The sequence below is a fragment of the Pyxicephalus adspersus genome, chromosome 5, assembly GCF_032062135.1.
Source record: "Pyxicephalus adspersus chromosome 5, UCB_Pads_2.0, whole genome shotgun sequence".
Lineage (NCBI taxonomy): Eukaryota > Metazoa > Chordata > Amphibia > Anura > Pyxicephalidae > Pyxicephalus > Pyxicephalus adspersus.
Window position 1 is genome coordinate 123,919,918 of NC_092862.1, and position 27,891 is coordinate 123,947,808.

Below are 27,891 nucleotides of genomic sequence, written 5' to 3' on the forward strand. Positions count from 1 at the left end.
ACAAAAACCCTTCTGTACTGTATCCAAAACATTAAAAATTGTTTAGGCTTTAAATGCATTTTACAACAAGATAAAGAGCAAAATATTTGTATCTGTACACACTAGTGGTGATGGTGGTGACCACATGAGATTGCAATTTGTATCTGTCCTTTTGAGTATTATTTGGAAATGATCTGCTACATGTGGAGAGATGGTATATCCTTGCATGGACATAGCATATGTCTTAGTAATAGACATAGTACATAGCACATAGCTTAATGTAATATTAGCAAAACTCTCTGATGGAGAAAACGATGCTTGGAAAAACAATGGCACTGTGCAATAAGCCTATCTCCATATCCAAGTACTTATTTACTGCTGCAGGATTGTTATATGGGGGCATAATACACTTATACCATATTATGTTGTCAGATATAAAGATTGCATTTAACTTATTGTCTGAGCTGACAAAACAGTACTTTTGTTGCAAAAAAATCCCAGGCAGTGTTGTCAGGCTGCCCAATTTCCTCATGATGGACTACAGAGCATCTCTCTCTCTCCTCATCTGTATAACAGCAGAGGAAGTATTAGTGATAAAGTCAAGAAGAGACCTGCACAGGGCTGACAACCCTGTTTAGTATTTCATGGCAGCAGAGGAGGGGTTTTCATCTCAATTTAAGAGGCGCTCAATGAATTTCTGCCAGAATCAATTATCTTCTCCTGTGTTTGTGGCTGTTTTAAAGAGGCAAACATTAGAAAATATGCATGTTTGCAGAGATATACTGAATGTTTTTCTATTTGCCCAGACACACACTTTGCTACTTGGACTCAGTACTTTTTTTATTATTTTGTAAGATCACACATGGTTTAGCTATTTATGGATGTGACTAGAAATGTGTGTTACTACAGATGTCTTGAATTATTCATTGCTAAAAAATAGTTAGCAAATGTTAGGAAGACAGTATGTTGCTTATTAGAATGTTTTAATATTTGTTTTGGTTTATTGTACCAATAAGGCAAGTTTTGTATTTTTTTTTATTTTGTATGTATATAAATAGATTAAGGGTTTTGTACTAATAACCATATAACAAATAAAGTTCGTTTTTTTTTTTTTTTTGGGACAAAAATAGTCCTCTTCTGCTAAAATCAAACATCTAATTGGTTGTGATGGGCTAATGTACATCTTTGCAAAAATGCTAATATTCACCACCTTACAGGAACAATAAAGAATCCTTAATAATGCTGCTAAAAAAATAGGTGAACATTTACACTTTTATAACAGATTAGCTGCTTCTACCTTTAGCCTTGTAGCATTTTTCTTCATTCACACATTATCTGGCACTATTCCATCTTCTCCGCTGACTATCTATCAGGCATTATTCGGTCTTATCCAAGGGTTGCAATTCTAATACTGTATCCTCACCTCAGGCCCCACTATTCACAGAAACACAAGAATTCTCTGGAGAAGAGGTAAACCTTCCACAGCAGCCCACATCTCCCTGGAATGCTCAATCTATATATCAAACTTAGCAGTGACTGCATTTGAAAGAAATGTATTGAACAATGGTGCCATTATTCCCTCTTCTAGCTAGGGTCAAGCTGCGAAGGGGACAAGTCAGGCTCTGCAGAGGTTACGCAGAATAACAAAAATCAAGCTGAAAAAGACATTTTCTGTTTAATATACGTGTGGTCTTGTTTTTATACTATATATATATATATATATATATATATATATATATATAGACACAACACATCCTCATATGTATGTATAGGTATTGTCCTTTAATGAAATATGGAATGTAACCAATACCAGCCTGGATGTCATTTAAATGTAATACACATTCCATTGGACTGCAAGCTTTGTGTTGGCTACTACAGTTACTATTGGCCAGTACCTTAATTTTTTTATCAACAATCAGGCCCAAACATTGTTGAAATGTTATAAAGCCCAACTGAAGTATGTTGCCTTTAATTTCTTCATAACCCTGCACCCACACATTATCATGCATGACCGATTTTTACTTGCAAATGCTTTAACCTCCTTACCTATTTACTGTCCCCTCCCTAAGCAGCCCCTCAACTCCTTGGCATTCTCACAGACTTGAAATGCAAAGAAAAAGCAAAGTATTAGCCCAGGTTTGTTATTTACAGAGTGTATTGGGTCTGATTTTGGTGCCTATTGATTGCACAGTCAATGTGGAATACGCTGGGTGATCCAGCAAACCTGTAATTTTCTGAAAAAAGGTTACTGCCCAGCTTGTGAGTGCAAATGTAATAGGAGTAATAAAAAAAACTGGGCACATAGAAAGTTGTCCATATAAATTATTAAATATAATTGGTACTATCGCTATGTGAGTAAAACTGATAAGTTTTGACGACAAAGGATATTTCCAGTGATAACATTTTCAGGATAATTTCTGAAGCTAAGAAAAGAATACACATTTTCTTAAAAAGCGATTCTTCCATGAAACCACGATTCTTCCATGAAACCACAGGAGGAGTATCAAGGAACCACAGGACAACATTTAAACTAAGACCTCCCTCTTATCTTTTACAAAAACTTCACACTGTCCTTGTTCAGCCTTAGAGTAGCTCGTTTTTAATACAATGCTACACTTTCACCTTTCAAATCCTTTAAAACTGAAGCTGGAACAGTACATAAAAGAGAGAAGGTATGAGAAGAGAAGTGAAACCCTCTAAGCTAGGGCTACACAGACCATTTTACTGTCTTGTTACCGGGAGATTGAAATGCCGGCTGGTTACCTCATTTGTAGAACACTGAAATCGAGGTGTGGGTGAAGGAAATTACATTTGTCTGGTGCTAAACGTATTTTATACAGAAGGGTTGTCAATTTAAAATTTTTTGAGGCCCTCAACTGTGGCCCCTGACATGACCAATAGGCCGCACATAATGTTCCGTATACGTAATGCTACAGGAGAGTGTCAGAGACTGCAGACTCAACTGACCACCCACATAGAGAGGCTACAAAGGTTAAAGTAGAGGTCTGGAGTCACATACATTAAACCAAAATTGTTTCTATCTTCTTTTGGGGGGCTACCATAGGTCCAAACCTTCATTTATTAGGTTAGTAAATTTAATCAAATAAAATAAAAAAGAAATTCAGAACAAAAATGAACATCAATGCCTCCTGGATAAAATACCTCCTCCTTCTGTGTCATTGTTTGTATTTGTCTGTCATTTGCAACCCCTATTTAATGCACAGCGCTGCATAATATGTTGGTGCTATATAAATACTGTTTACAATAATTATTATAATATAATATATAAAATTATATATTAATAAATATATTATATAATACTATTGTTATAATTATATAACATCCAAATATATTACAGCTCAACTCAATGGTGGTCAAAGCACATTTTTAGAAATAAATACACACCACCATTGGAGCTTCCCTGGCCACACTATTGGGATACCCCAAATATATATCACATTTTTATATCTATCAAGGGACAGAAGGGAACTAAAACCTACTGACAACAGGAAATACTATTTTGCCATGTTGATTAATATTATTATTATCCTGCATCAAGGTGCCAGAATGGCACCTAATTTAGAGTGAATATAAAGGTGAAGCACATTTATTGGATGGGGGTCTGGATGGAGGGTGAAGAGATTCCAGGATGCCTCTTGTTCTTCCTTCGCCTTCCTTCTCTATGGAACGAACAAAGCTGTCAATTCGGCAGTCATTTATTCCTATAGTTGCTGGAAATGATCACCAATGATCATTTCCAGTGACTGTGATCCAGTCTCTGTACTGTATATAGCTTTACACTAGTTCCAATAATATTTCACCTAGTAGGTAGGGTATCGATTTTATTTTATGTTTTACATTTGCCGAGTTCAACTAAAGCAAACAGATTTGGATGAAGCAATATTATTCCAAGCAAACAAAATAATACCAAGTTTATGAAGACACTGTTATTGAAATCATGAAAATATATAAAGTTTATTATAAACATCACCATAGGTTCATATTTTTATTCATATGTATCTGACCTTACCAGAATGTATGTTTTACTAAATATAGGACAAGGCAATGTGTCTTCTCTCTCATCCCAGCCCCACTATTATATATCCCATTACCTTGAAACACAATCTTACTTTAGGATTGCTTTAAAACACTAAGGGCACTTAGTTTCATCAACGGAGTAGAACGGAAAGCTTGAACTATAATAATAATGGCGCACATATTATATTATATGGCATATCATAAAGATACTATTTCAGTATATTTGTTCATCACTTCGAGATAGTTTGGGAAGCCACATTGGATTTACCAAAAATTGAGATCTTACTGAACAAATGGAATCAAGAAGCAACTACAGCCAACCACTTATACTATCCAGCAAACATTGCAGTTGTACTAAAATAAGGACCTTTATATTGTTCTGGGTTCTAGGTAACCAAATGCTGTAATTTTTCCCTTTCACCAAATTGGATTTTTTGAGGCAGATTTAAATCTGGTGGTTGTAAAATTATTTTAGGACTGACATTTTATACTACATAAGGCTTGATCTAAAACACAGAAAACTCTGGTAGGTGTGTTTGAGAATATCTTACCTGAATCACAAGCAGGGATTCTGAGATCACCAGGATGCTTTACAAGAGTTGGTAAACTACAATAATGCCTAGTGGAATGAGTAAGTAAAGTGTGCTCTTTGTGCATCTGACAACTTGATTCTCAGTTTAGACTAAAGTACCTTGACTGCCATGTAGTAATCAGAAAAATGTGAGGGTGTCTGTGTCAAGCCCACAAGCTGTTCATCTTTTAATGTACTCTCCTCCTTTAAAGGTATCATAAAATACCATATTAGCTAGTACAACAGCTAAGAGGTAGTTGTGATGTTACCCCGACACTTCCTCCAATGCCTCTCAATGCCATAACCTAGTGATTGGCTACTAGCCCATGCCCTGCACCACTGGAGGAGCTTACCTACATTCACCATAACATGCCCTCTTACATTTATAAGCACCAGGCATTTTGCAATGGCAGCCACAAAGCAAGGAATGGTGGGCCATTGCTTCAGATGTACATATAAAATAGTCAGGGTATGGACTTAATAAAGATATTGTTCATTTTCCCCCTATTGGTCAAGGAAACAAGGGCTCTTTAAAATGGTTACCCTATTACCATCTGATAAATAGGATATACCTTGATTTTAAAATTATTATACTTACTATAGAAAAAAGAAAAAAAATAATATTAGTCTCTCCTAAAACTAAGGTTCAATTGTCTTACAAAAATATTACATTATTTTTTGCAAAGAGTCTTATAGTTGGCCTATGCCTACCAAAACCAACAGACATATTGAAAAATAATAATAAACAACACAACATGGTACAGGACATGAACGTTCTGGTTGTGGCTATTTAAATGCAGCCTTAGAAGAGAAGGAATCAATGGAAGAGTGCTTGTTTCTCTGTAGAGTCCCATGGAGAGGAATCACACTTGGGAGAAACAATGCTGTAGGTGCCAGACTAATTTGCACAAACCATTTTACAGCTGAAGTTGTAACATATACAGCAATGGCCTGAAGGTAACAGCAATTTACCTGTACATGCAATGTACCAGGGGGGGAACGGCATAATTCAATCTTGCAAGGAAATGACAAGCTTTAATATGCGTGCTTCCAACTCACTTCAATCCCAGCCTATGTTATGAAAAAAGTATATATAAACAAATATAATATTCATTTTAATTCCATTTTCACAATTTTTGAGTATTGCACTTTTCTGAGCATTTATAAACTGTAATGACCCTTCAAACAATGATGTTCACCTGGGGTGTATAAAAATTAGTATTACTCATAATGGGTCTGTACATATGTTTGTGACTTGTAATCTGTCCTGTATATTGTAAACCTATCCTTTATTACAGTTTGACTGTGGTAGATCAGCTAAAAGGTGAAAAGAAAACAAATTGTATGGACAACTGTTAAAGAATGTTCTCTGTGTTTTTAATATTGAATCTTTATGAATATTACTGGCAAGATACTTAGATCGAGGTATTCTTGAAAGCAACATAATGTAATGTTAACATGAGTCAGTGCACCAAAAAACACAATAAAGCCACACTTTGGTTGAAAGAAAAAGCATTTGATTTGTACAGGTATAGCAAAGACTAACTGCTCAGTATTTATTTCACCCAAGTATTGCTGTAGTGCACCAGTCCATCACACTTTCATTGTGTTAAATCTGTTTCTGATGCTTACTTTGCTGTTTCTGACCTAGACGGCCCAATACTAAAAAATAGCAATTTTACGGTGGGTCATACTCACAATCATATCTCAAATGGCCTTGTAAGTTTAAAAGTGTCTGGTGATACATGAAGCTAAGAGATAAAAAGTTACTCAACACATGTTCTGGAATTGCGTTCCTGCTGACTCGGTGCTCTGTACATGCTGTGACTTCGGGCTACTTCAGACAACTCAAATTTAGATTTTCTGACTGACTGATTATATGCTGGTGGAGCCCACCAAATCTATTCACTTGTTGCTTATAATTGCTCACTAAACCCATGCCCAAAGACCATGAATTACAAAGGTTTCAGAACACGAATGTGTGAATATGAGATATCTGCGCTCACCCAGCTGATCACTAGTATTTTGCCTTTTCTCGAGCCGTATTACAAATACAATTATTGACTGGTCATTTTATCATATTTATTGCAAGCATTGCAATGTTAAAATTATCAAACTGAAAATCAAATTATGCCACAAAGCACACTGACTTGGTAAGTAAACCAAATGTTTTGAATTACAAAGATGCCAAGGTCAGGATAAAATAATTTTATCACAATCATAATATTTAGCCTGACAGTTTTGTACTTGTGTTTCATTTATCCAATTGTGACGAAGTAAAAGGATCTGTCTTTAACTGGCCATGCCTTTCCACCAAAACTGAAAAAAAACTGTCTAGATCTGTACATGTTTGATAATTGCACCCAATGTGATGAAGACATTACTGCCTCCACAAACAGCAGCATAGCAAAATATAGAATGCAAATGGAAAACAATACTGCATGGCCATTTTCAACCAATTTACCTAAAACACATTTTTTAACAAGAGCAGTTTCAGGCCTTGCTCAGCTGTCAAAGTGCATGGATGACAAGCAGCAAGAAAGAATTATGTAAGGCCTTCAAACAGGTCACAAGCCAATATACACAGCTACACAAGTGCAAAAAGGAAATGCTGAACAAAATACGAATCTGTGCTATTTCAACTTTGCATCAGTGAAGACACCCTGCATTGAACCAAAGGCTATTTCATTACAATAATAAATATTATAAAAGAACGATAGACACACAGTAGTAAAATAATCCTATCCTACCAACCACTTGTGGTTAAATCACTGAAGGCTTGATTTGACTTCTACTATTTTCATATAAACTGCCCTGTACTAAATAGGTTATTGTTTCCTTATTGAAAGAGAGAATACATGAGCTGATTAGAATCAGAACAAAAGGAAAAAAATCATTAGATTGTATTCCCCCTATACAGCAACCTCATTATCTTCCTCAATGGCAAAGTAAACACATGTAGACGTGCAGACACGGAGGAGGACCCCGGGACTGAGGCTGAAAGGACAAGTAAACAGACATACACTACCTATTTAAATACACCCTGTGTCTTTCATTAAGCAGTGTTTGCTCTATACAAACTATAGTAGTTGTCTAATCTTGCAGTCTCCAACATACCTGCGCCTTGTGTCCGGGTACAGCCTTCTGCACTGGAAAAAAGGCCACACACCTTGACAAAGAGATGCCTGATCCTTTCACTAGCTCCAGAGAATAGATAAACTGGTTTGTGTGAATAAAAAGTTGCAGTGGATTTCAATTGTTGCCTTCAAACATATGTTTGGGAGGACCATTGAGAAAACTTCTTTAAACACTAAGGGTGACCAGAAGCAATCTAGACATTGCAGAATTTATAGCAGGTCCCTTCTGCTTTATTGGTGATATCTTCCTAAACATTATGATGCAGGAAACCCTGCTCACTGCGCCTTCATTAACCTAAAAAGGAAAGAGTTTATTTTACTTGGTAGGTGCTGTCACCATAAGATGATTGGGGAAGCTTTGTAAATGCTTGTGCTAAATGGTGCTCAGACTAGTATTTGTAAACCAATACCTATATAAACCTGGCCTTAAATTTAATTTAAAAAGAAATAAAAGATATGCTCAGCCTGCAGATCACATATTAGTTTTGTCTACGTGGTTAAGCAGGCTGATCATTACACTATACCAGGGATATAAAGGGTGCCTGAACTGCAAACCCTGACATCACTGAAGGGCTGTACGTAATACTTAGAAACAGGAAGCTGTCAGAAAGTAAAGACATAAAACAGTGGGCAACCAAAGACTCTGAACATGATATTGACATTGATGTAGACAGGCTTTAAATGACTGGACACAAGTCATACAGAGGAGACAAATTGAACTGCTTGAGAACACTGCTATTGAAGTAAAAGCACAGCACAAATCAAGTAAGAAAGTAACAAACCAAACAAACTATTGTAATTTTAAAGTGTTTTTTTTCACTAGTTTGAGTATGCAGAATGTTGAGTACAGGTCCAGGGGGCTGTGCTGCATGTGCTAAAAGGTTGCAGAACCAGGACACTATACTGTAAGTTGTTACACTATGCATTCTATAAAGTAACATTAACCTATTAATAAAAAATAAAATAAAATTACTATATATCCAAAAAGAGTGTCTATACAAAATGCATATATATTGCCTTAGGTCAAAGCAGACAACTTGGTGGTACTACAAGTAAACTAGCAGTAAAGCAAAACTCTTCCCGAGTCAAATCATACTGTATTTTTGCATCACATGTGCCCCGTTCCAGATACTGCAGCCTACAATGGGAGGGTATCAGCAGCAGGCAGTGCTGTCAATCCAGAAAGCATTGGTGGGACTGGCTGTGGTGAAGTAAGCCAGTGTTTCTCAAACAGGGTTCCATAGAGATACTGCTGACACCAGTGAGCATTTTGACTATCTGTAAGGGGGACCACCCCACTAATGTACTCTGAGCTGTGGATATAGTAATTATAGAAGGGTTCCCTTAAGAACTGAAAGTTGTTACTGCATATTACAAAGGTTGAAAAAGACTTGGTTAAGGATTAATAAACTACAGTAAGCACATCTTACATGAGTTGAAACACTACTATTAATTCAGGAGAAGTGCAGCATTATTGCCACACCATCACAGGAAGCTGCATTACCTGGACTTCACTGACAGGTTCAACAGGCACACACGTTTGGGGGGGTCAATGCATGCTACACTGCAGTCAAAAAGCAGACAAGTAATGATGAGGTTCAAAGCACATGCAGCACTGCATCAGAGGAGCCAAAACCGCAGGGTGGGTTCATTATTCCTGCTATTTTTCCTTGGAAAAACATTTTCTCTCTTAACATTTTACTCTTACAGTACCAGGAAAGCCCCACTGCAAGAGTAATTTTACCCACAGAGTAGGTTTTAACAACAAGGAACAACACATTTTTTAAAACTCTGTTTTGCTGAAATAAATTGTGCTTCTAAAAACTAAAATGTATCTATAATAAAATAACACATATTCTGCTGCTATGTTATGTTATCTTTAACTAAAGATATGCCATAAAACAAACACAAAAAACTGTGCTGACATAAACAATGTGCCTGGTTTATTAAAGCTCCCCATGGCTGGAGAGGATAAACTTTCATCAGTGAAGCTGGGTGATCCAACAAACCTGGAATGGATCTGGTCCAGGATTCAAAACATTTGCTAGCAAACAGCAAATTACTTTGAAGAAATGAATTCCAGATTTGCTGGATCACCAAACTTTACTGATGAAAGTGTATTTTCTCCAGCCTTGAAGAGCTTTATTAAATCAGGCCCAATGTGTGAAATAATCTAAACAATATGAAGGTCAAAAGATCTAAACAAAAAATCCAAAGTAAAGTGAATTTTTTGGACACTTTTAAATTATTTGACACATTATTTGGAGAGTAGTCTGTAATACTTCACAGGGGGAACATTTGTTTATGAACAATTGTTGTTAAGATTTACATAACACTTTTATATTGTTAAGATTCCTGGATATATTTACATTTATTAGATAGCGTTTTTCTTTGAGTTTGTTACAAGGCACAACAAATGTTTAAAATATATTTTGTGTCAAAAATGTGTCATATGTGTACATTCCCTTGAATTATTTTGTAAATATAGTTTCCTTTGTCTGCCACAAGCACTGTGATGTACTGACAGCCATCAATCATGAACAGCTAACATAACAGGATAGCGATGGTCAGCACCATATGTGAAGCTGTGATATCGGAGAGCCAGACGACTGTCCACGAGAACAAAATCAAAACCTGTGTCCTCGCATACACAGTAGGGTCCATTGTTGTGTGGTGCCACCACAGCCTGCCAACCCCAGCCTCCTCTTATTGTTCTGTCCAAGGCCATTTCCCATTTACAATGAAGATTGTGCAGTAGCCAAGAATACATAATGAACTGTGTCCCTAACTGGATATAGGCCATGCCAATATGAGGAATGGCACACTGCCGCCAGCTCGGCTTGTGTTATGTTGACACTATCAAGAAGCTGACACTGCCAAGAAATGAACAATCAGATGGTGAAGAGAACATGGGGACAGCAAAAGAAGCTGAAGAAAACACTCTCATCAAAGAAGAACACTCTTTTAAACCACCATAGGTGCCACATTGTACTTTTTAATCTTCATTATGCCCGGAATCTGGGAGGATAAGGCTGGACATGATGTGATGATGTGAAGGAGGAACAGATCATTCAAAAAGTATTTTTTGTTAAAATTCCAAAACAGACATTTTAACAAACAATCAAATAATATAAACTGAATCAACCACAATACCCAAAGGTAGCAAACTGTATTGCTTTCTACATGGTTGCCATAGTTTTTTGTCCCCCCATTTAATTTTATTTCTGTTAAACTGCAAACTTTTTTTAACATTTCCTAATGAGAAAAGGACATTTGATCAATTTAAGTCCAGTGTTGACTTCACAATTGACTAAATTCATTGATTACATTTCTGAATGGTAGATTGCTTAGTTTATGGCAGCAACTTTCTAATGTATTTCTTAAAGGTTTGAAAGTAACTGAAAAAGGCCGCCTGTAGGGCCAACCTAAAGGAATCTTGTTCTTGTTCTTGAATCGTGTGTATTGCAAGTAAAGGCACCAAAAAACACTACAAATTTGGATGTTTTTCCCATAAAACATTTGTGATGTGCAATTTGCCTCTGACCTTGCTATTGAATTACCACTCCCCAGCCCAGCATCTTTCCTCAGCAAATCATAATCTTCTCAATTTGGGAATGTATTACTGACGGTGCTGATCCATCTCCTTCAACTACCTTTCTTTTATGTAGCAACTAGCAGAGGAGCTAAGAATAATTTTTCTGATCACTAAATAAATCAACTAGGACGTAAAGGAATTGTATTTCATGCTGGAAAGAGGGTAATTAAAGGAAACCTGTTTACCGTGTCCTGCATGGGCAAAGCACCTTTAATTTTGAGACCCTATTTACATGTTCGCATGCAAACCCTGGTCAGCACCTCAACACACCATTCCAGTATACTTCAGTACACCTCAATGCAACACATTCACCTGCTTCAACACTGAACAGAACAGTAATACAAAGATTTTTTTCTGACTTTCCTAATCCAGTGGTCGCCAACCTTTCAGACCTCACGGACCACTAAATCCACAGAATCCCGACCCTGCATGCTCGGGGGGCGGTGGACTACCGGTTGGGAACGGCTGTCCTAATCAACATGCTTGTTTCAAGTTAGTGATTCTGGGCACTAAAAGCAATGGGTCAGAATAAAAACCAGGAAATTAGCATTAGCGTTATACCAGGTTAATTTAACACTCTGTGCAGCCCAAAAAGCACATTGTCAACCTTAATAAGATCAGGCGAAATGTATAATATATTAAATATAATCCTTTACAGGAAAGCCCTAAAAGCTGCACACAGGTGTCTGAAAATATGAACACACGACTGCTTGCTATGATTTTCTGCAATTCGAATTTTATCTTTGTTCTTTTACTATTTGTAAATGAGCCCAGATAAAATGAACGTTAATTGGACTATGAACGCTAAAGTTTTTGTATATTCCTAACAAGCAGTAAAATGTTTGAAAACCTCTATATCTGTAAAGCTAAGTACACACGGCAGATTTTTATCGCCCGATAATCGGCATCGGCCAATTATCGGGCGAAAATCTTCCGTGTGTACAGTCGGTGTCGTCCATCGTCCGGACGACCGACCTGCCAGATCCACGGACGATGGACGACAGCCGATCGTAATGAAAGGGAAGGGGAGAGCGCGCAGCAGGGTGCCGCTCCGTCGCTCTCCCCCCTCCCCTCTCCATAGAGCATGAACGGTGCTGTATGTACAGCATCGTTCATGCATCTTGCAGCCCCTTGTCGTTGGAAAGGATCGTGAAAGATCCTTTCCAACGACAAAAATTGCAAGTGTGTACGCAGCTTAAGCATTGTGGAGACATTTAGGGCCCCCTCAGTCAAATTGTACAGCTGACAGCTTCTTCGTGCACAGTAAACTGCTGCTGTTTAACCGGGGGAGGCAAACTGCACCGGGGGCAATAGGATTTGCATACGACTGCAGCAGAGATTTCAAGCCACAACCACACAACATGCCGCTTTTGTGAACCACATTGCAATCTGCCCCAGCTGCATGCAAAAAATATAATAGGAGAGGTTGGGACTGCGGCAGACAGACGCAGCTTACCACATGTCTGAAATGGCCCCCGAAAAGCTCACAGCACAAAGTCTTATATCATTACCTACTTTTTGTTGCACCAGCAGGTGTTTGTAAACTGTTAGAAAAAAACAACCCTAAGGCTACATACACACGTCAGATGACTCTCGTCTGATAATCGCCTCAGGGCTGATATAGAACGAGAATATAGTGTGTGTACAGCGCTCATCGTTTAGATGATCGTCCTGGTGGATCCATAGACGAACAAGGAATGATCATAATGAAATTGAAGAGGAGAGAGCCCATCATTTCCACTCCGTTATTCTTCCCCTCCCCTCTTCATAGAGCAGAACATCTCTGTATGTACAGTGCTCATTCATGCATCTTGCAGTAGTTTGTCGTTGGAAGGATCGTGAAAAGATCCTTTCCAACGACAATTATTCCATGTGTGTATGTAGCCTAACTCTGAGGCATTTGTTGTGATCTTTGAAAATGATTAACTTCATATAAAGCTAGAGAAGTTATAGATGGTTTGTTTAAAGCTCATTTACTACCTGTTAAGAATGTTTAACTAGTTTAATGTCCACAACCAGCGCACAGGTACACTTTAATAATTTGCTAGTTCATAGCAAAAGCTTATTCTCAATAAACTGGATTCTACTTCTGTAATTGTGTCAAGAAGAAATATCTATAATCCCAAAATAAAATTTAGCTGTGTTTTCCTACCATGCATCAAAATGTCACAAAGTGCTGTGGCTAACAAAAAACACTGAATTCTTTTATCTATTTAGGTAGGGCTGCATGGCTGAGGTCAAGTCAGGCGTGCCGATTCCAAGATTAAAATACTTAAGATAACAAAATATGACTGTGAAGTAAATAGAGAACAGATATTGCAGCTTGTCAGATAATGGCGATCACCCATCACAATCCAACTGTAAAATGTCACAATCTTATTTACTTTTCATCTAACACTTCGCTGTGTGGTGGAGTTTAAAGAGATGCACTTGGAAGTGTCTGAATGGATGACATACATACAGAATTCCCCCCATTTGTGATTGCAACCAAGTCAGCTTGCAAATTATTTGCACTTTGGCTTGTGATGTGCAATCTTAATCCTAAACGGTATCAAAACCCCTGGGCAAAACTTTTCTATTGCAGCTTACCAGTCATTAAATTAGGTGGTGGCATTCATTTTCCTTAAGCCAAGAACATTTCAGGAAAATACTAGTAGTTGTTGCCAAAATTCTATTGTTTTTGTAACTTCCTGTGTTTTAAAGCGAACCTGTCAGAGGCCATAGGAGCTACTACTGCAGACTGCCTGGCTGTTAATTAGACCAATACTTTCTGAGCTGAAATCAATTTGCAAAAATCTGATTAAAAAACAATTTTTTAAAAACTCATTTTGGAACAGTTAGGGCAGCTTCAGACCTGCTTTGGGATCAAGTGATCCCGTGTGGCTCCTTTTGGCTAGCACCTTGCCAGTCCCTTGGTCACTTGCACCCCAGCAATGGTTCTAAAAGAATCAATATCTGCACATTTAACGTACCGCTCACTTCCACCCTTATTCATTCTCTGTAGGGCTGCTATGAGAAGAAGCTACCTGTAGTGTCTTAGAGTCAGGGGTTCCCTGGCATGGGGAATCTGTAACTGCACCATAACCTCATGACCAGTGTGAACATTAGGCCTTAGGTTCTGAATAAGCATGACAGCTAAGCAACCGGTATTTTCAGAAAAGTTCATATGCAACCTCCATGTTTACCTCTTGCTATACTTTCTTAAAAATTAAAGAACAAATCATTCTCACAATTTTATGCAATCATATTGTTTCTCCCTAATAGCAATCCAAGTCAACACCAAGCAAATAGCCGTTTAAAATAAACTGGATGTACGTGTTTTTACTGGAGTTCTTCTTCCACCAAGCTCATTGAGTTTCCCATACCGCGGTTTCAATTCCTGTATTCTACAAAGCAGCACAGACGTCTCTGCCCAGAATGGAGTGGCATGCACATTGCATCAGCCCTGTGAAGGCTCAGCTGATCAGCTGCCCGGTTAGTGGAAAAAACTCCCAGACAATTTCAGGAAACACCCTGGCAAGATCCTTCTGACTGCAATCACAGAGAAACTTCTACACTGCAGGCTACTTACATTTGATGTACTTTTCACCTTACTTATATACCAAGTAGAAAACTACTAAAAATGATGAAAGAATCACTTAGCTCTCTCTAGTCTGCAGAGCACAAACTTTTATACTATTGTCTATATTCTCTCTTTTTTACTTTATTGTTTTACAACTATACATTTTAACACTGAGTGCAGTGAATTTACTTTTAAAGGATTTTTATACCCAAAACAGAAATGGAATACATTTCAACTTACCAGTCCTTAAATATTGTGATTGCACATTTGTTATTTTTTTTTCAAGATAAAACATTTTCAGCAAATACTGTACAAAAATTACCTGGAATAAGCTGTACCACTGTTCTTTTTATTGTCCTTGATACATTGTACTGGATATAGACCCCCTTCCCTAATGCATTTCACCTAAGATTAGGTCCTCCTACTGTTCAAAAAGCATCAAGCATACTATGTCAAGGGTAATAGCGTTTTAACAAGAAGAAAAGAAGGATGAAGCAGCCTATTCCTTAGTGTGGACACTGAACAAGAAAGGCACATGCTCAGCCTAGGCCCTTGTGCACTGCTGGTTCGGGGAGGGAGAGCCAGTGAGCGGAGTTATTCTCTTGTGTTAGACTACTGAAATGACCAGCCTTTGATCTTGCTAAACATGTAATGTCCATGTCAGTTCCTGTTAGCCGATATGTCAATGTTATCTTCCATCAGTAAACTACTAAACATCCCATCCCCTATGTAATGAAGACTTACAAAGGTGGACATGTTTGAGATTCGACCTGGGTTTTTTTAAAGGAATAATCACAGTCACCCTGGTATCTGCAGAATTACCAGGTGAAAGGAGAAAAACCCTAAAAAAAGAAAAGGATTAACCCCCTCAGCATGCAAATAAACAAGATATTATTTATCTACCTGTTGCAAAGAACTTTTGTGGTGTTTGAAATAAAAGAGCTCTGCTATACCAATACCCGCCTATTACAGACAATGTGATGCCCATCTTGATGGACCAACATGAAGGCCAAGGGAAGAGGTGGGCCAAGCTACAAATTTCTCCACCAAAGCTAGGTAAAGAGCAGATTGAACCTTAACTTTGCAAAGTTGAAGCAGCATGTTGCTAGAATAGAACACAAGTGCCATACATATATAATTTTATTAAGCTATCATGGTCCAAGCACTCTCTGTATGTACCATGAAACACTTCTCCCTTGCTGTCATGGTAGTGGTACCTCTCTATCCGATGGCTGAGTAACAAAAATGCTTCCCCTGATTGAAAAAATGAGTGGATCAATATTGTGCAAAGCAAGGAAAAGCTATGGGGAGAGGTTGCAATATGTGAATGACTAAAGCCAAGGTTCACCAGCAGTTGATATCAAAATATATTTAGCTGCAAAAGCTAATGCAGTATAGAAACACATTCATTCCACACATTTGTTGGATGGACCAGCATACATAATGAGTACATAATGTGGAACCAGCAGCCATACTCAATGGCAAAGCAAAAGGGTGGGTGCACCTTATGTAATAATACCTAAAAGATGATGCCAATGCCAAATGGGCAAATCTGACTGTTTCAGACAGACACTAATAAATAGGTTCCATTATTTTTTTTCTTGGCTGAACTAAAAGCTCAGTTCTAGTGAGGTATATATGGAAGTTATATTCTTTATCAGCAGTATGCTAAAAATGCATTGCTGATGTGATGCAGAATGACTCCTGGTATTTGCCTTCAATGTTACACAGTGTGCACACACACCCAGCAACAGCTGAATGACAACCATGCTGCCTCTGTCTATTCCATCCACTTTATCAGGACAAGCTGTTCACAGCTCTATGACAAGGTCTTTCAAGGAGATGGAATGAATTGAAGAAGAAAAAGAATAAATACATAAGGCGGAGGAAGCTTTGTTTGTAAACCTTCCTATACACTGGAACTTGATACAATTCGGATTGTTACAAAGAGCTCATTTTTACTACCAGACACACAATAACAACTTTTGGAACCAAACAAGCAAATCGTTGATGATTGGGTTATTTATTTATTTATAAGGAATAGTAAACAAGAAGGAATAAACATCAAAATTCCTCACCTCCCAGACTGACCTATATCCTAGCAAAGCTTTTGGGCCTTTTCACAGTGATGTGTCGCAGTAACACACATTACCACAATGCACATTACATCATGGTTAGGTGTGCACTGCAGTTCTTTTCATTTAGAAGGGCACCCTGGTGCCTTTGTATAGTAGATGCCAATGCAACTGAATCACAGCGCTCCATAGCAAACATGGTCCTGTATGCGCTAAGTAGGACTAGCAGCCAGCTGAAATTGAATAGGCGGCCTTAATGCAGCGAACCTTACTGCACTAAAATGTGCTGAGTTAATGCAATGTGACACTCAATGAGCACTTAAAGCAGATCACTGGTCAAAAATTCCCTTTCAGTGGATGAAGAAGGAGGGGTAAATAAAGAATGGTATGTCTCACTGCAGGGGTCAGCACTTAAGTGTATGTAAATCTTATAATAAAAAAAAGGAATTAAATGAAAGCTTGCTTTTCCTTTCATCTGGTACTCCTACCACTATTACCTATTCCTTCCCTGGGGCGACAATGCTGACTTTACTATACAAAGGATCCATATTATTATTATTATTATTATTATTATTAAACAGGATTTATATAGTGCCAACATTTTACACAGCGCTGTACAAAAAATAGGGGTTGGAAATGACAGACATATACAGACAATGCCACAAGAGGAGGAGAGGACCCCACCCCGAAGAGCTTACAATCTAGCAGATAAGGGAAGTATCACTATCCCTTTGTGTATATTACCAAGATCAATCAATAGAAATAAAAAGTATGTTTTAAAAATAATTAAAAAAAGCTCCCATTATTAGTAAGTTATGCTTTGAATCAGCGGAGGTTCCAGGTGCTGACACATAATTTATTTGCATTGCTATTACAATAAAAAAGCTGGGTGGCCTAACCAATACTTTCTATATAATAAGAGCTGATCTATAATGCTGCATACACACGCCAAAATTTTTGTTGCCCGAGACAAATGTTTGTGTTCATCTTAGGCAAAAATCTTTTGTGTATACAGCGATCCCACAATGTCATGCAGCACGGTGCCTCAGTGGTTAGCACTCTGACTTTTGCAGCTTTAGGTCCCAGGTCCCAGTCTCGGCCAGGACTGAGTTGCAGCCATGTTTCCCACATTCCCCCAAAAAAACACTCAACAAAGACTACGCAAATGTACAAATATTTACCTTTATATATATTTCAAAATGTACTGTATTATTTTATTAATAACAATTTTGCTACACTGTCACATTATTTGGAGAACAGTCAATAGTTTCTTATATATAAAGTTTTATTATTTGTATATCATCTGCTTGAACACATGTACAAGGTCACCTACTATGATAGGATTGGTGCAATATGTACATCTTGGATATGTTATGACTCACATCATTGCACTACTGATTATATTGTTTGCTATTAACAGTTTTGGGTCCCAAACAATCCCCTGACAAAGCCTGAGGGCGAAACGGGTAGGGTAAGTGAGACAAGCATTTGAATCCACTGGTACTCGTGTGATTTTGTAACATGAGTCCAACAGCAACCATAGTAGGATAGAGTTTTTACTGTTGGATGTCAGGAATTAAAGCCTAGTAGGTCTATGTTAGAAATAGAGCTACAACAGCTTGAATTAAATACTTCTTTATTCTAAATATTTATTTGCCTATAAAAGCCTGCCTTTATTCTTCTCTTTTCTATAACTGGATGAGGCAAGAGGACCACTGAAGAAATTGAAAAACTTCCTCTTGAACATAAATCACATAGACTTCCAAAAAAAAAAAAACCACGCCATTAGGTTAATTGGCTTCCCACCACAATGACCTTACTTAGACTATGGTAATAACTTATGACTATGGTAGGGACATTAGATTGTGGGGGACAGCTAGTGACATGACTATGTAATATAACAGTGCTACATAAATACTGAATATTAATAATAATAATCAACCAGTCCTGGTGGATTGATGAACAACAGATAGGGAACAACTGCTGTTCACTCGTACATAGGAGAGTACACTGGGATGCCGCTCACTTGTCCCATCCCCCTCACATTCGTTCATCTATCACTGGAAATGATCTGACATGTGTACATAGCTTAAAACAGTAATCATGGCACATGGCTAATGGGGGGTATGAGATAAAAACACAGCTGTGCAATGCCATGACGCCTGTTATCATTATAATACACCACAGATCAACATTTATTTTGCAACTTTCTAACATCAGCAATCAAAACATAAAATGTTACATAGCCTTCTTGAAACAGTCACCATAATAAACAAGAAAGATAAATAAAAAGAAAGGATCCAGCATCTGCAATCTTCACCCATGAATGTGTTAAATAAGGGATACAATGTCAACATTTGAAGCTCCTCCCAGCTGCTGTCATGGACTGAATTCACTTTCTTGGCAGAATGCCCTCTGAAAACCGTTACAAGAAAGCAAAGAGGAAAAAAAAAGATCAAGATGAAATCTAGAATCCTATTACAGCTCCAGCAAAGAGAATCTGTCTGACCTGGAAGGTCAGGGTGTCTATTTATGGTCAAGAAGGAGCAGAGGGGGGTGCTGGGTCAAAGTCAAATGTTTGAATAGACAACAATCTTTAAAGACAGGCTGCTTCCAAGTCTTTTCTTTGCAAGTGACATGGCCACATCTCATTTAAAAAAAAAAAGTTACCCTGTGTGATTCAATGCTGTAACAAAATTAAGCCTTTGGTACAGAGAAACTCAAACCCAAAGCATGTGGCCAGGTCACGGTGACAGCTGATGCTCCTGCGAGCTACTTGTAAGCCTGGCATACAGGGGGAGAAAACCCGGCTCACTCAACCTGGCCCCTGGACGGCCAAAGTATAAATCAGCACGCGGCTGTGAATGGGAACAGTCAGAGTTCTTAATGACTTTTTTGCTTTAACAACTACTAAGATTTCCTTTTTAAGGCTGGGTCTACATGGACGCTTTTAAGATCTCATGTAAACGTTTCTACTGCGTTTATAAGCGTTTTTATGCACTTTTATTAGCGTTTTAAAGCTTGCCGCTGGAAAACGTCTGCGTTTTGTACCGCGGTTTTAACGTGTTTACGTTTCGAGTGCTTATAAATGCTGGAAATCGAATGGAAGTGCTTCCCCACGTTTTTGGGCGTTTTCAGCGTGAACTCTGCTTTTTTATTAGTAACAACTCTAATTTTTTATAGATAACACTCATAAACGTGCCTCAAGGAAACGTCTGGTGGCGATTAGCCCATTGGAATGCATGGGAATTTCAAACATGGCCTCAGGTTAAACGCTGGGGGAAACGTCCGTGTAGACTAAGCCTAAAAGCCAGAGAAAGAACAACTCACTCACACAATGTTATTTCCCCTAAATTGTTTTATTTTGTGATAATTCTAGGTTTTAAAGGGCATTAGTTCACCCATGAAATGCTGGAGCAAAAATAATGGGGGGGGGGGGGGGGCAAAGAAGTTAATTGGAATCCTTGTTTTATTTTTGAACAATGAAGCTAAACAATTGAGTTATGTATTTTTTGGCTTTACTTTTTTTAATGAATCAGATTTAGAGTAAGCATTATTGGACAATGATCACTTATTGGTTGTTAATTGACTTTGCACATTGATTTTTGACTTATTACATATGTTTAAAGAATGAGCAACACCCTATGAAAATTGTCCCTAGAGACATGATCAGACCTATTCCATAAGGCTAATCTGAAAAGTGTAGTAACTCATAGCAACCTGATTTTAAAAGCCTGATAGACAAAAATGAATTTTCATTGGTTTAAGGTGCCCATACAAGATGAAGTGGTCACCTTACATTTAGTCAGGTTAAAAAAAAGACATACATCCATCAAGTTCAACCACTAGGGAAATAAATATATCCCAGATGTAAAACCTCATAGACATAGTTACAAATTGGGTACAATTTGCTCCAACAGGGGAAAAAATTCCTTCCTGATTTCATGAGGCAATTGGATGTTCCCTGGATCAACAGTCTCTGTTACCTTTAAGTTTTGGATAGACTGGAGGCTACCACTCATCTCTATTCAAGCTGGTGACCACAGTCTCTGTAACTAGAAATCTACAATTCTGAGTTGTCACCCTGTGAGAATCCAAGCTGACACTTATCTACAGGACATGAAGTAAGGGCAATGCTTCTCAGTGGCTTCTCAGTGGATGTAAAAGCTCTGAAAATACTTATTTGCCTTTCCCTTCTTTGTCCAAAACTAAATAAAAGGATTGTCCTCCAAAACATGAATGCAGCACACCACAACTCCTGGAAACTGATGCAGTATCACACACTCATACGTAAAGAAATCAGATCAAGTGTATAGTAATTCACAGGTTTAGTCAAAGAGTTACCAAAGCCTCACTCCCACTACTGCTTCTACATATCACACAACGTGCCAACTTTTCTAGGAATGAATACCAGCCCGATGATCTATTTCCTATAATAAAGCTGTACTCCCTCCTTACCTTTATTCATGCACAGTTGTACCTCTCCTGTACTGTGAATTTCACAATGTACATTAGAGGCTGCAGCAAGTCAGAGAGAGCCTGCCTCATGTCCTGGTTGTAAGGTATTCGTCATCATCATCTAGCTCTTTCCTCTGCAGCCTGTCTTTGGTTTCTCCACTAGTTTTTTTATTCATGACAGCTTGGCATCACATGTGTGCATTGCCTAGGGTAGTCTGCATATGAATGCCCACTTCACCAGTCTAAAACCTACCCATCAGTGCATTTTTATATTTGAAAAACCCTTTGCTAGAGACAGCACATTCATAGCATTGTAGTACATAAAATGTGTAATATGGCAATGTAATCTGCAGCCCATCCCATCAGCTAAACTCTGCCTGCATTGCAAAGAGAAGCACAGGGAGCCAGTAATGGTGATACTGGTTCTAAAATGAATATAAAAAATCCAATGAGCCTGTTGGTGAGGGGGAGAGGATAACAAATCAGCTTCTATTCCTTTCCTGTGACTTAACAAGACGCAACCAATGACACGTATGATGTTCTGATCTCCAACTACCAAAATTCAGAGCTCAGAGATGATATTGTGTTGATGGCCACTTACTGACCGCAAACTGGGGGTATAAAGAATATGCTGACTGCTTGTCACATCACAACAAATCATACTGCAGGAGGAACTTTTACAGCAATAAAACTACTGGAGGACAAAAAACTTTCCAACTTCCTACACCATTCAATGGTGACAGCTGCCATTTATCAAAGTGTGTGAACAATAATCTGTGGCCAATCAGATTTTAATGGTTATTTCCCTAGTACACATTGGAAAACTTCCAAAATACTTTTAGGAACTGTTGTCTGTGTCACCATTACAGAGAAAAACAATCTATATTCCATGATAAAAGGTTTAGCCTTTTCTCTATCACGAATAAGAACCCAGGTTTTGGCTTTAGACTAATTTTACAGTTAGCACGTCATGAAAGAACTTTGCAGGCTGTTATTGCTGACCTTTCCTTCTCAGGTTGCTTTACTAAAAGAATATCAACTGTTCACATAGCAACGTGAATTATCCCCATGTAAGGAATATTTCACTTAGCTTAGTAAATGAGATGAAGCTCTGCTGACTTCGAGCATCCAATCATGTGCACAGAAAACTCCATTTCCTTGTACATTATTGGGTATTCTTTAAAAAGTGCATTTTCCCTGCATTCACCAAGTGATTTGAGTGAATTATCTCTTGCAAGGTGATAATTCACCTAAATTCCTTTAGTAGGTCCCTGCTTGTTTCTGATGTGTAACATGAAAGCACTGAAGCCAGACAACTAGTGTTTTCATGATCAGCAATGGCAGCCCCCAATCTTTCTTTTACTAAAACAGAAAAGTTGGTTTATTATGGCATAGGCCTTATTCCCACTGTGTGTAGCCAAGTTCACAAATGATTGATATATAGACATCAGAAGTTATATAAGGAGCAATGACTGATGTTACCACCTATGCAATGCTGCTGCATGCATTTCTTTCCTTATCATGCACTGCCCAATTCAGTGTAATTATTGGAGTCAGCATTGCAATGGACAGTCAAACAGGTTGTGGTGCATTGCTGTTACAATATTACACAAGACAACACACCTTCCTATAGTGGGAACATGGCCTAATGGATACAATGGTCCCTGCTGAACAATTCCGAGAAGACCTCTGTTATCCACCAACTGCCCACACCATAGGCAGACAGACACTGTCCAATATGGGTGGCTTCTGGTGCATTTTATTATCATAGTCAACATTCCTTCATGGGAACCTTCCAGGTCCACGTGTTTCAATGGCAATAATTGATTCTCACCAGGGAATGTTTGAGGGATTCCCTGTTTTATAAATGGAGCCCGAAGTATAAATAAAATGGCTACCCTTTTGAGTGTATTTTTCCTTCTATTCTAATTCACTACTAAACTATTGTGATATACACATGGGATGTACAGGTGAGTTGCGCAGCACCATCTTTATTTAGAACACATTGGTATTGGGGTGAGCAGACCCCTAAACACAACATCCAGCCACAAGTGTAGCCACCATTCCCGCCCATAACAGTAACTCCACACCTCTGGTCTTTATTCCAGTAGCACACCATATTCTAAATACCAGCAGCGTTTTATCAATGAGGCTCCACATTTTTACATCTTCCTCCCTGTATTATTTATTATTTCCATTACTCAGCCTGATTTCATGCATTTTACGTCGGATTTATCAAGCCTGGATTATATTTTATTAAACGCATTTATTTTTCCTGCATGTTATTTTGCAGTTGAAGGCAAAGGCTATGATCACCACATTAAGCACAACATGCTTTTAAAGGGCCCTCACAGCCAAGTTAATGTGTATCTGTCTCTGGTAAAATGTTGTGGGTTATTATTATTATTATTAATATTATTTTTAATAATATTATTATTATTATTATTATTAAACAGGATTTATATAGCGCCAACATATTACGCACTGCTGTACATTCAATAGGGGTTGCTAATGAAAGACAGTGACACAGGAAGATGAGAGGACCCTGTCCAGAAGAGCTTACAATCTAGGCTAAGGGTCGGTTTTGAAAACTGCAATTTACAAATTCACTAAGAACTGCTAATATCAGTGTGGATTATCTGTTTGACACTCAACAGTGGGTGGGAAGGGTATGGACTCATGGGGCGTGCAAGAAACAGTTTGGGCCCCTTTTTGCTCAACAGTGTTGGTCCTCAAATCAGATTGTTCTCTTGCCTTGGTACCACCTGGCCAAAATCTGCCCTCATTAGGACCCACTTGGGCACCTGTGACACAGTTAGAACTTAAGGTAAGTTCAGATTAAAGTGCCCCTAGGCACCAACTGGTAACAGGTGGTGTACCCCTCGAGAAAGTGGTGCATTTTCCCCCTTTTATATGAATTGACATAGTTTAGGTAAACGATTAACAGATTCAGATGTGACTTCTGCAAACCCACACGGCAACGCTACCGCAAGCAAATGCTAAAAAAGAAATTTGGAAATAATCAAATCCATTGGCTCCCTTTTTTTAAAAGGCAGATAAATGAAGTTAAGTACCGCTTAAAAAAAACGTCTTGGTCTAAAAGTTCTCCCCCCATCTTATGTGACTTGCCACATCTTACTATTTATGCCCTCATTGGTGGCATCAAACCCATGTCATCATCTTTATTGGGCCACATCCAATGTCACAAGTTCTTGTGACATGTCCCCATCAGCAGAACGGAAGGTCACCCTTACCCCTCTGGTACCCATGGCCTCTCCCTGGGGCCCATCCTTCCTTTATGGCCCCTCTGCAGCTACCCAGCCATCATGTCCACCCCTTCCAATCCTCTTTCCAATCCTAAAAAATCACATTATGAATACCAAAGCAGGCCAAAAAAACTCCTGATTGCATAATGTTTTCCATTGTTTTCCTATCTTTGCTTCAATTAAATATTGTGACAAAAATGCAGATTTTTCTCTTTTCTGTCCTTACACAACTGGCACAACCGTGAACATTGCCTAATGTTTTCCATTGTTTTGCTACAATTCCATACAAATGTCAGGTGCGAAAAATGAAGGATATGCCTGTGTGTTTTAACATGACATCCAGCAAAGAATTTGTATTGTTTCCACAACAATTTTCCTAGTTTTATAGACTGCACTACTGTATTATAATATAACAAATAGCACAACAAGAAACCACATCAACCCTAATTGCTGCATTCAATGTTTCCGGGAATATGGACACAACAGATGAGACAGTAAACAATATAAGAAAATCATTATTTGCAGTTTTCTAAAACCACCTTTATATCTGAGCGGAAGGACCGGCGTACAGCCTGATAGACTACAAGCTGAACAGGTTGGTGTTGGACTATTTGAAGATGGCTTCCCTCTGGATGGAGATGCTGGAAGCACGGTTGCCATGGTGATGCCAGCAATACTTTCAATCCATGGCTATAGACAGGCAATGTTGTAATTGAGATTGATTCCAGACAGTAAACAAATGTGACTTTATAGGCGGATTATTTGACTGACAAAAGATTACAAAAATCTAGATATCCGTGACAGTAATGGCGTTAGGACTGCTAACTTATTGAGCCAAGAGAGGTGAAAGTCTCCAATGCTATTTTTCCATCAGAAAGAAAAGTGATCTTTATTTTCATGCACAGAATGAAAGAGAAATATAAAATGATAATAGCAGAGCCCTTGTGCTTGCTGTATATGATGATATTTCTAGGAGCAGTAAGGGATAGAATATTTTCCACATTTCCTATCTATCCAGCTAGGCAGACTGACATGTCAGGCTAAATAAATGCAACACAAGTGTGAGGGGAATGCATTTCCAACAAATGCAACCCAGCTGCTGCCAAAGAGCGGCTTCCTTTGCTAAAGCACAAAGAGCAAGACCCCTGGGCACTGGCAGACATGATTCCAGGAGCACAGTGCCAGTCTATCACTGGTGTCAGGAGAGGAGGAGGATCAGGATGACAAATTTAACCCTTGCTGATCATTTACCCCCCTTTCCTCCTCCATCTCCTTCTTTCCCAGTGTGACTACAGGCCTGGTGACAGCTCCTGCACACATTAACCCCCAGCAAGCCAGGGAGAAGCCTATGGCAGCACCATCACACAGGGTTAAGGCTGGATTGGGAAAGGGGGCAGGATGAGGGGATATCTGCTTATGATAATGGGATAGCAGCATCAACCTACCCCCTTCCTTCTTCATCTTCAGCCATAACGGGTTAATCAGCCCCTTCCCTGCAGATGCAATGGAGGCAATGGGAGCCCCTCTGCAGTCACAGCAAAACCCGCAGCCCCCCTTCCCAGGCTGATCAGAGGGCACACAGGGCGGGCATGCTTCTTACCTTCAGACAGCTCCAGCTCCAGCTCGGCCAGCCTGGCTCTCACCTCCAGGGGAAGGGACACGCTGTCCAGGCTGCGATCCGCCATTGCCCAGCGTTAGATGTTGGGGTGCAAAGCAAAGCAGCACTCAGTCTCCCCCAGCTCTGCCTTTGTCAAGGTCTCTCTCCCTCAGCCAGGCATGGGTTTGTTGGCTTTGCCTTTGCACTGATTTTGCTCTCCTGCTTGCTGTGTCTTCCTCTATGAAGGTGCAGTGTTGGGTTGTCAGCCTTGTGCACCCCCCCTCTTCCTTGATTTTTTCCTTGTGCTATCAGTACATCAGGCCAGATCACACAAAAGCAGACGGGCAGCCCACCCTGGCAGGTTTGCAGATCATTCTGTGAGCGCTGCTGCTCTCTTTCCAGTGGGGAGGGAGGGAGGGGCTCGCAGTCATCCACACAGACACCTTAAAGACGCAGAGCCCATGCACTGCACCCTTCTCCTGCACCACTCGGCGCTGTCATGCAGCGAGCTGCACTCTCTGCCCCCTCCTGGGCACTCTCACTGCATGCTTTGCTGCATCATTTCCAACCATCGCCATATGTGCAGCTTGCCATTGGTGCTGCTCCCACGTGGATAGGCAGTCACGTGACCCAGATTTGACATCACCAAGTGTGAACAAGTGGAAATGTCAGATGTAATCTCCTTGATTGTGTCCCCAACCTTCCTGGTCCTGAGGCTGATCATTCCCAGTGTGATGGTATGAATGCTGCATGGATGTTTTCTATGAGAACAAAAGACTCTTATTTATTAAAGTCATGGCTTTGTTCTGCCAGAATAAGCAAGAAGAGTAATTTTAGTTATACAGATGGGACATAGCTGCCAGTTTAAACCAAAATGACTGAAGATGGCCATGCATGTTACAATCTGATTGTACAATCCAGAATGTGTCATGTGATCAGCACTCATTAAAAAATTGGTCGCCAACCACTGGTCCACAGAAAAATGTGGTCATTATTTGTCAATTTTATGTTTTATTAAAATAAAAACAAAAATAATATTCTAATAACTTCTTATATTCTGAATGACAATCTTCGCCTTTAGATTGCAATTAATTCACGAAGTGTACTAGAGACGGAAAAACAATGGAGGTGCAGCGTGACGTCAGTGTAGTGTTGTTGTTTGAGGCAACCATTGCTGAGCCGTACACTTCAGTATTGTTCCCACCATTACAACAGTCACCCCGCTCCACCAATACCGATTCTCATCCAATTGTTTTATTTTATTTGTTTATTTCTTAGGTATTCTTTTAGGTAAGTATGACCTTTACTGTGTGTTTCTTTACCTGTTATATTTAATGGCATCAAATAGTTTGACTTTGATAACTATCATTTCTTGTTTGGTCTTAGATTCAAATGAAATCAACCCATAATGAGTGAGAAAAAGCAAACAAATATTTTGTATTTCTTTAGTAATACCAAAGATAATGCAACTAATGATAATAGTAATAATAGTAATACTTCAGCTAACCATGAGCTGATCAATGAACCAGAGCCTTCACGGTCCTTGTCAGGCACCATTAGGAAGATCATTATTTTACAATTGTGTTTTTCTTTTTAAAAAAAATTATATTGAT

General features: G+C 38.8%; 1 protein-coding gene across 10 annotated transcripts in view; it reads right to left on the bottom strand.

Moving 5' to 3' along the window:
* Positions 1-26,944, bottom strand: part of DIP2C (disco interacting protein 2 homolog C) — a 274,574-nt gene extending 247,630 nt beyond the window's left edge. For 3 of the 10 annotated variants that reach the window (XM_072412620.1, XM_072412616.1, XM_072412617.1), the window contains exon 1: positions 26,282-26,941. In XM_072412620.1, coding sequence (XP_072268721.1) covers positions 26,282-26,366 — 85 coding nt within the window. In that variant the 5' untranslated portion in view covers positions 26,367-26,941. Of the gene's footprint in view, positions 1-26,281 lie in introns of all 10 variants that reach the window. The other 7 variants (XM_072412615.1, XM_072412618.1, XM_072412619.1 and 4 more) reach the window with 7 other exon arrangements.
* Positions 26,945-27,891: the final 947 nt, after the last annotated feature.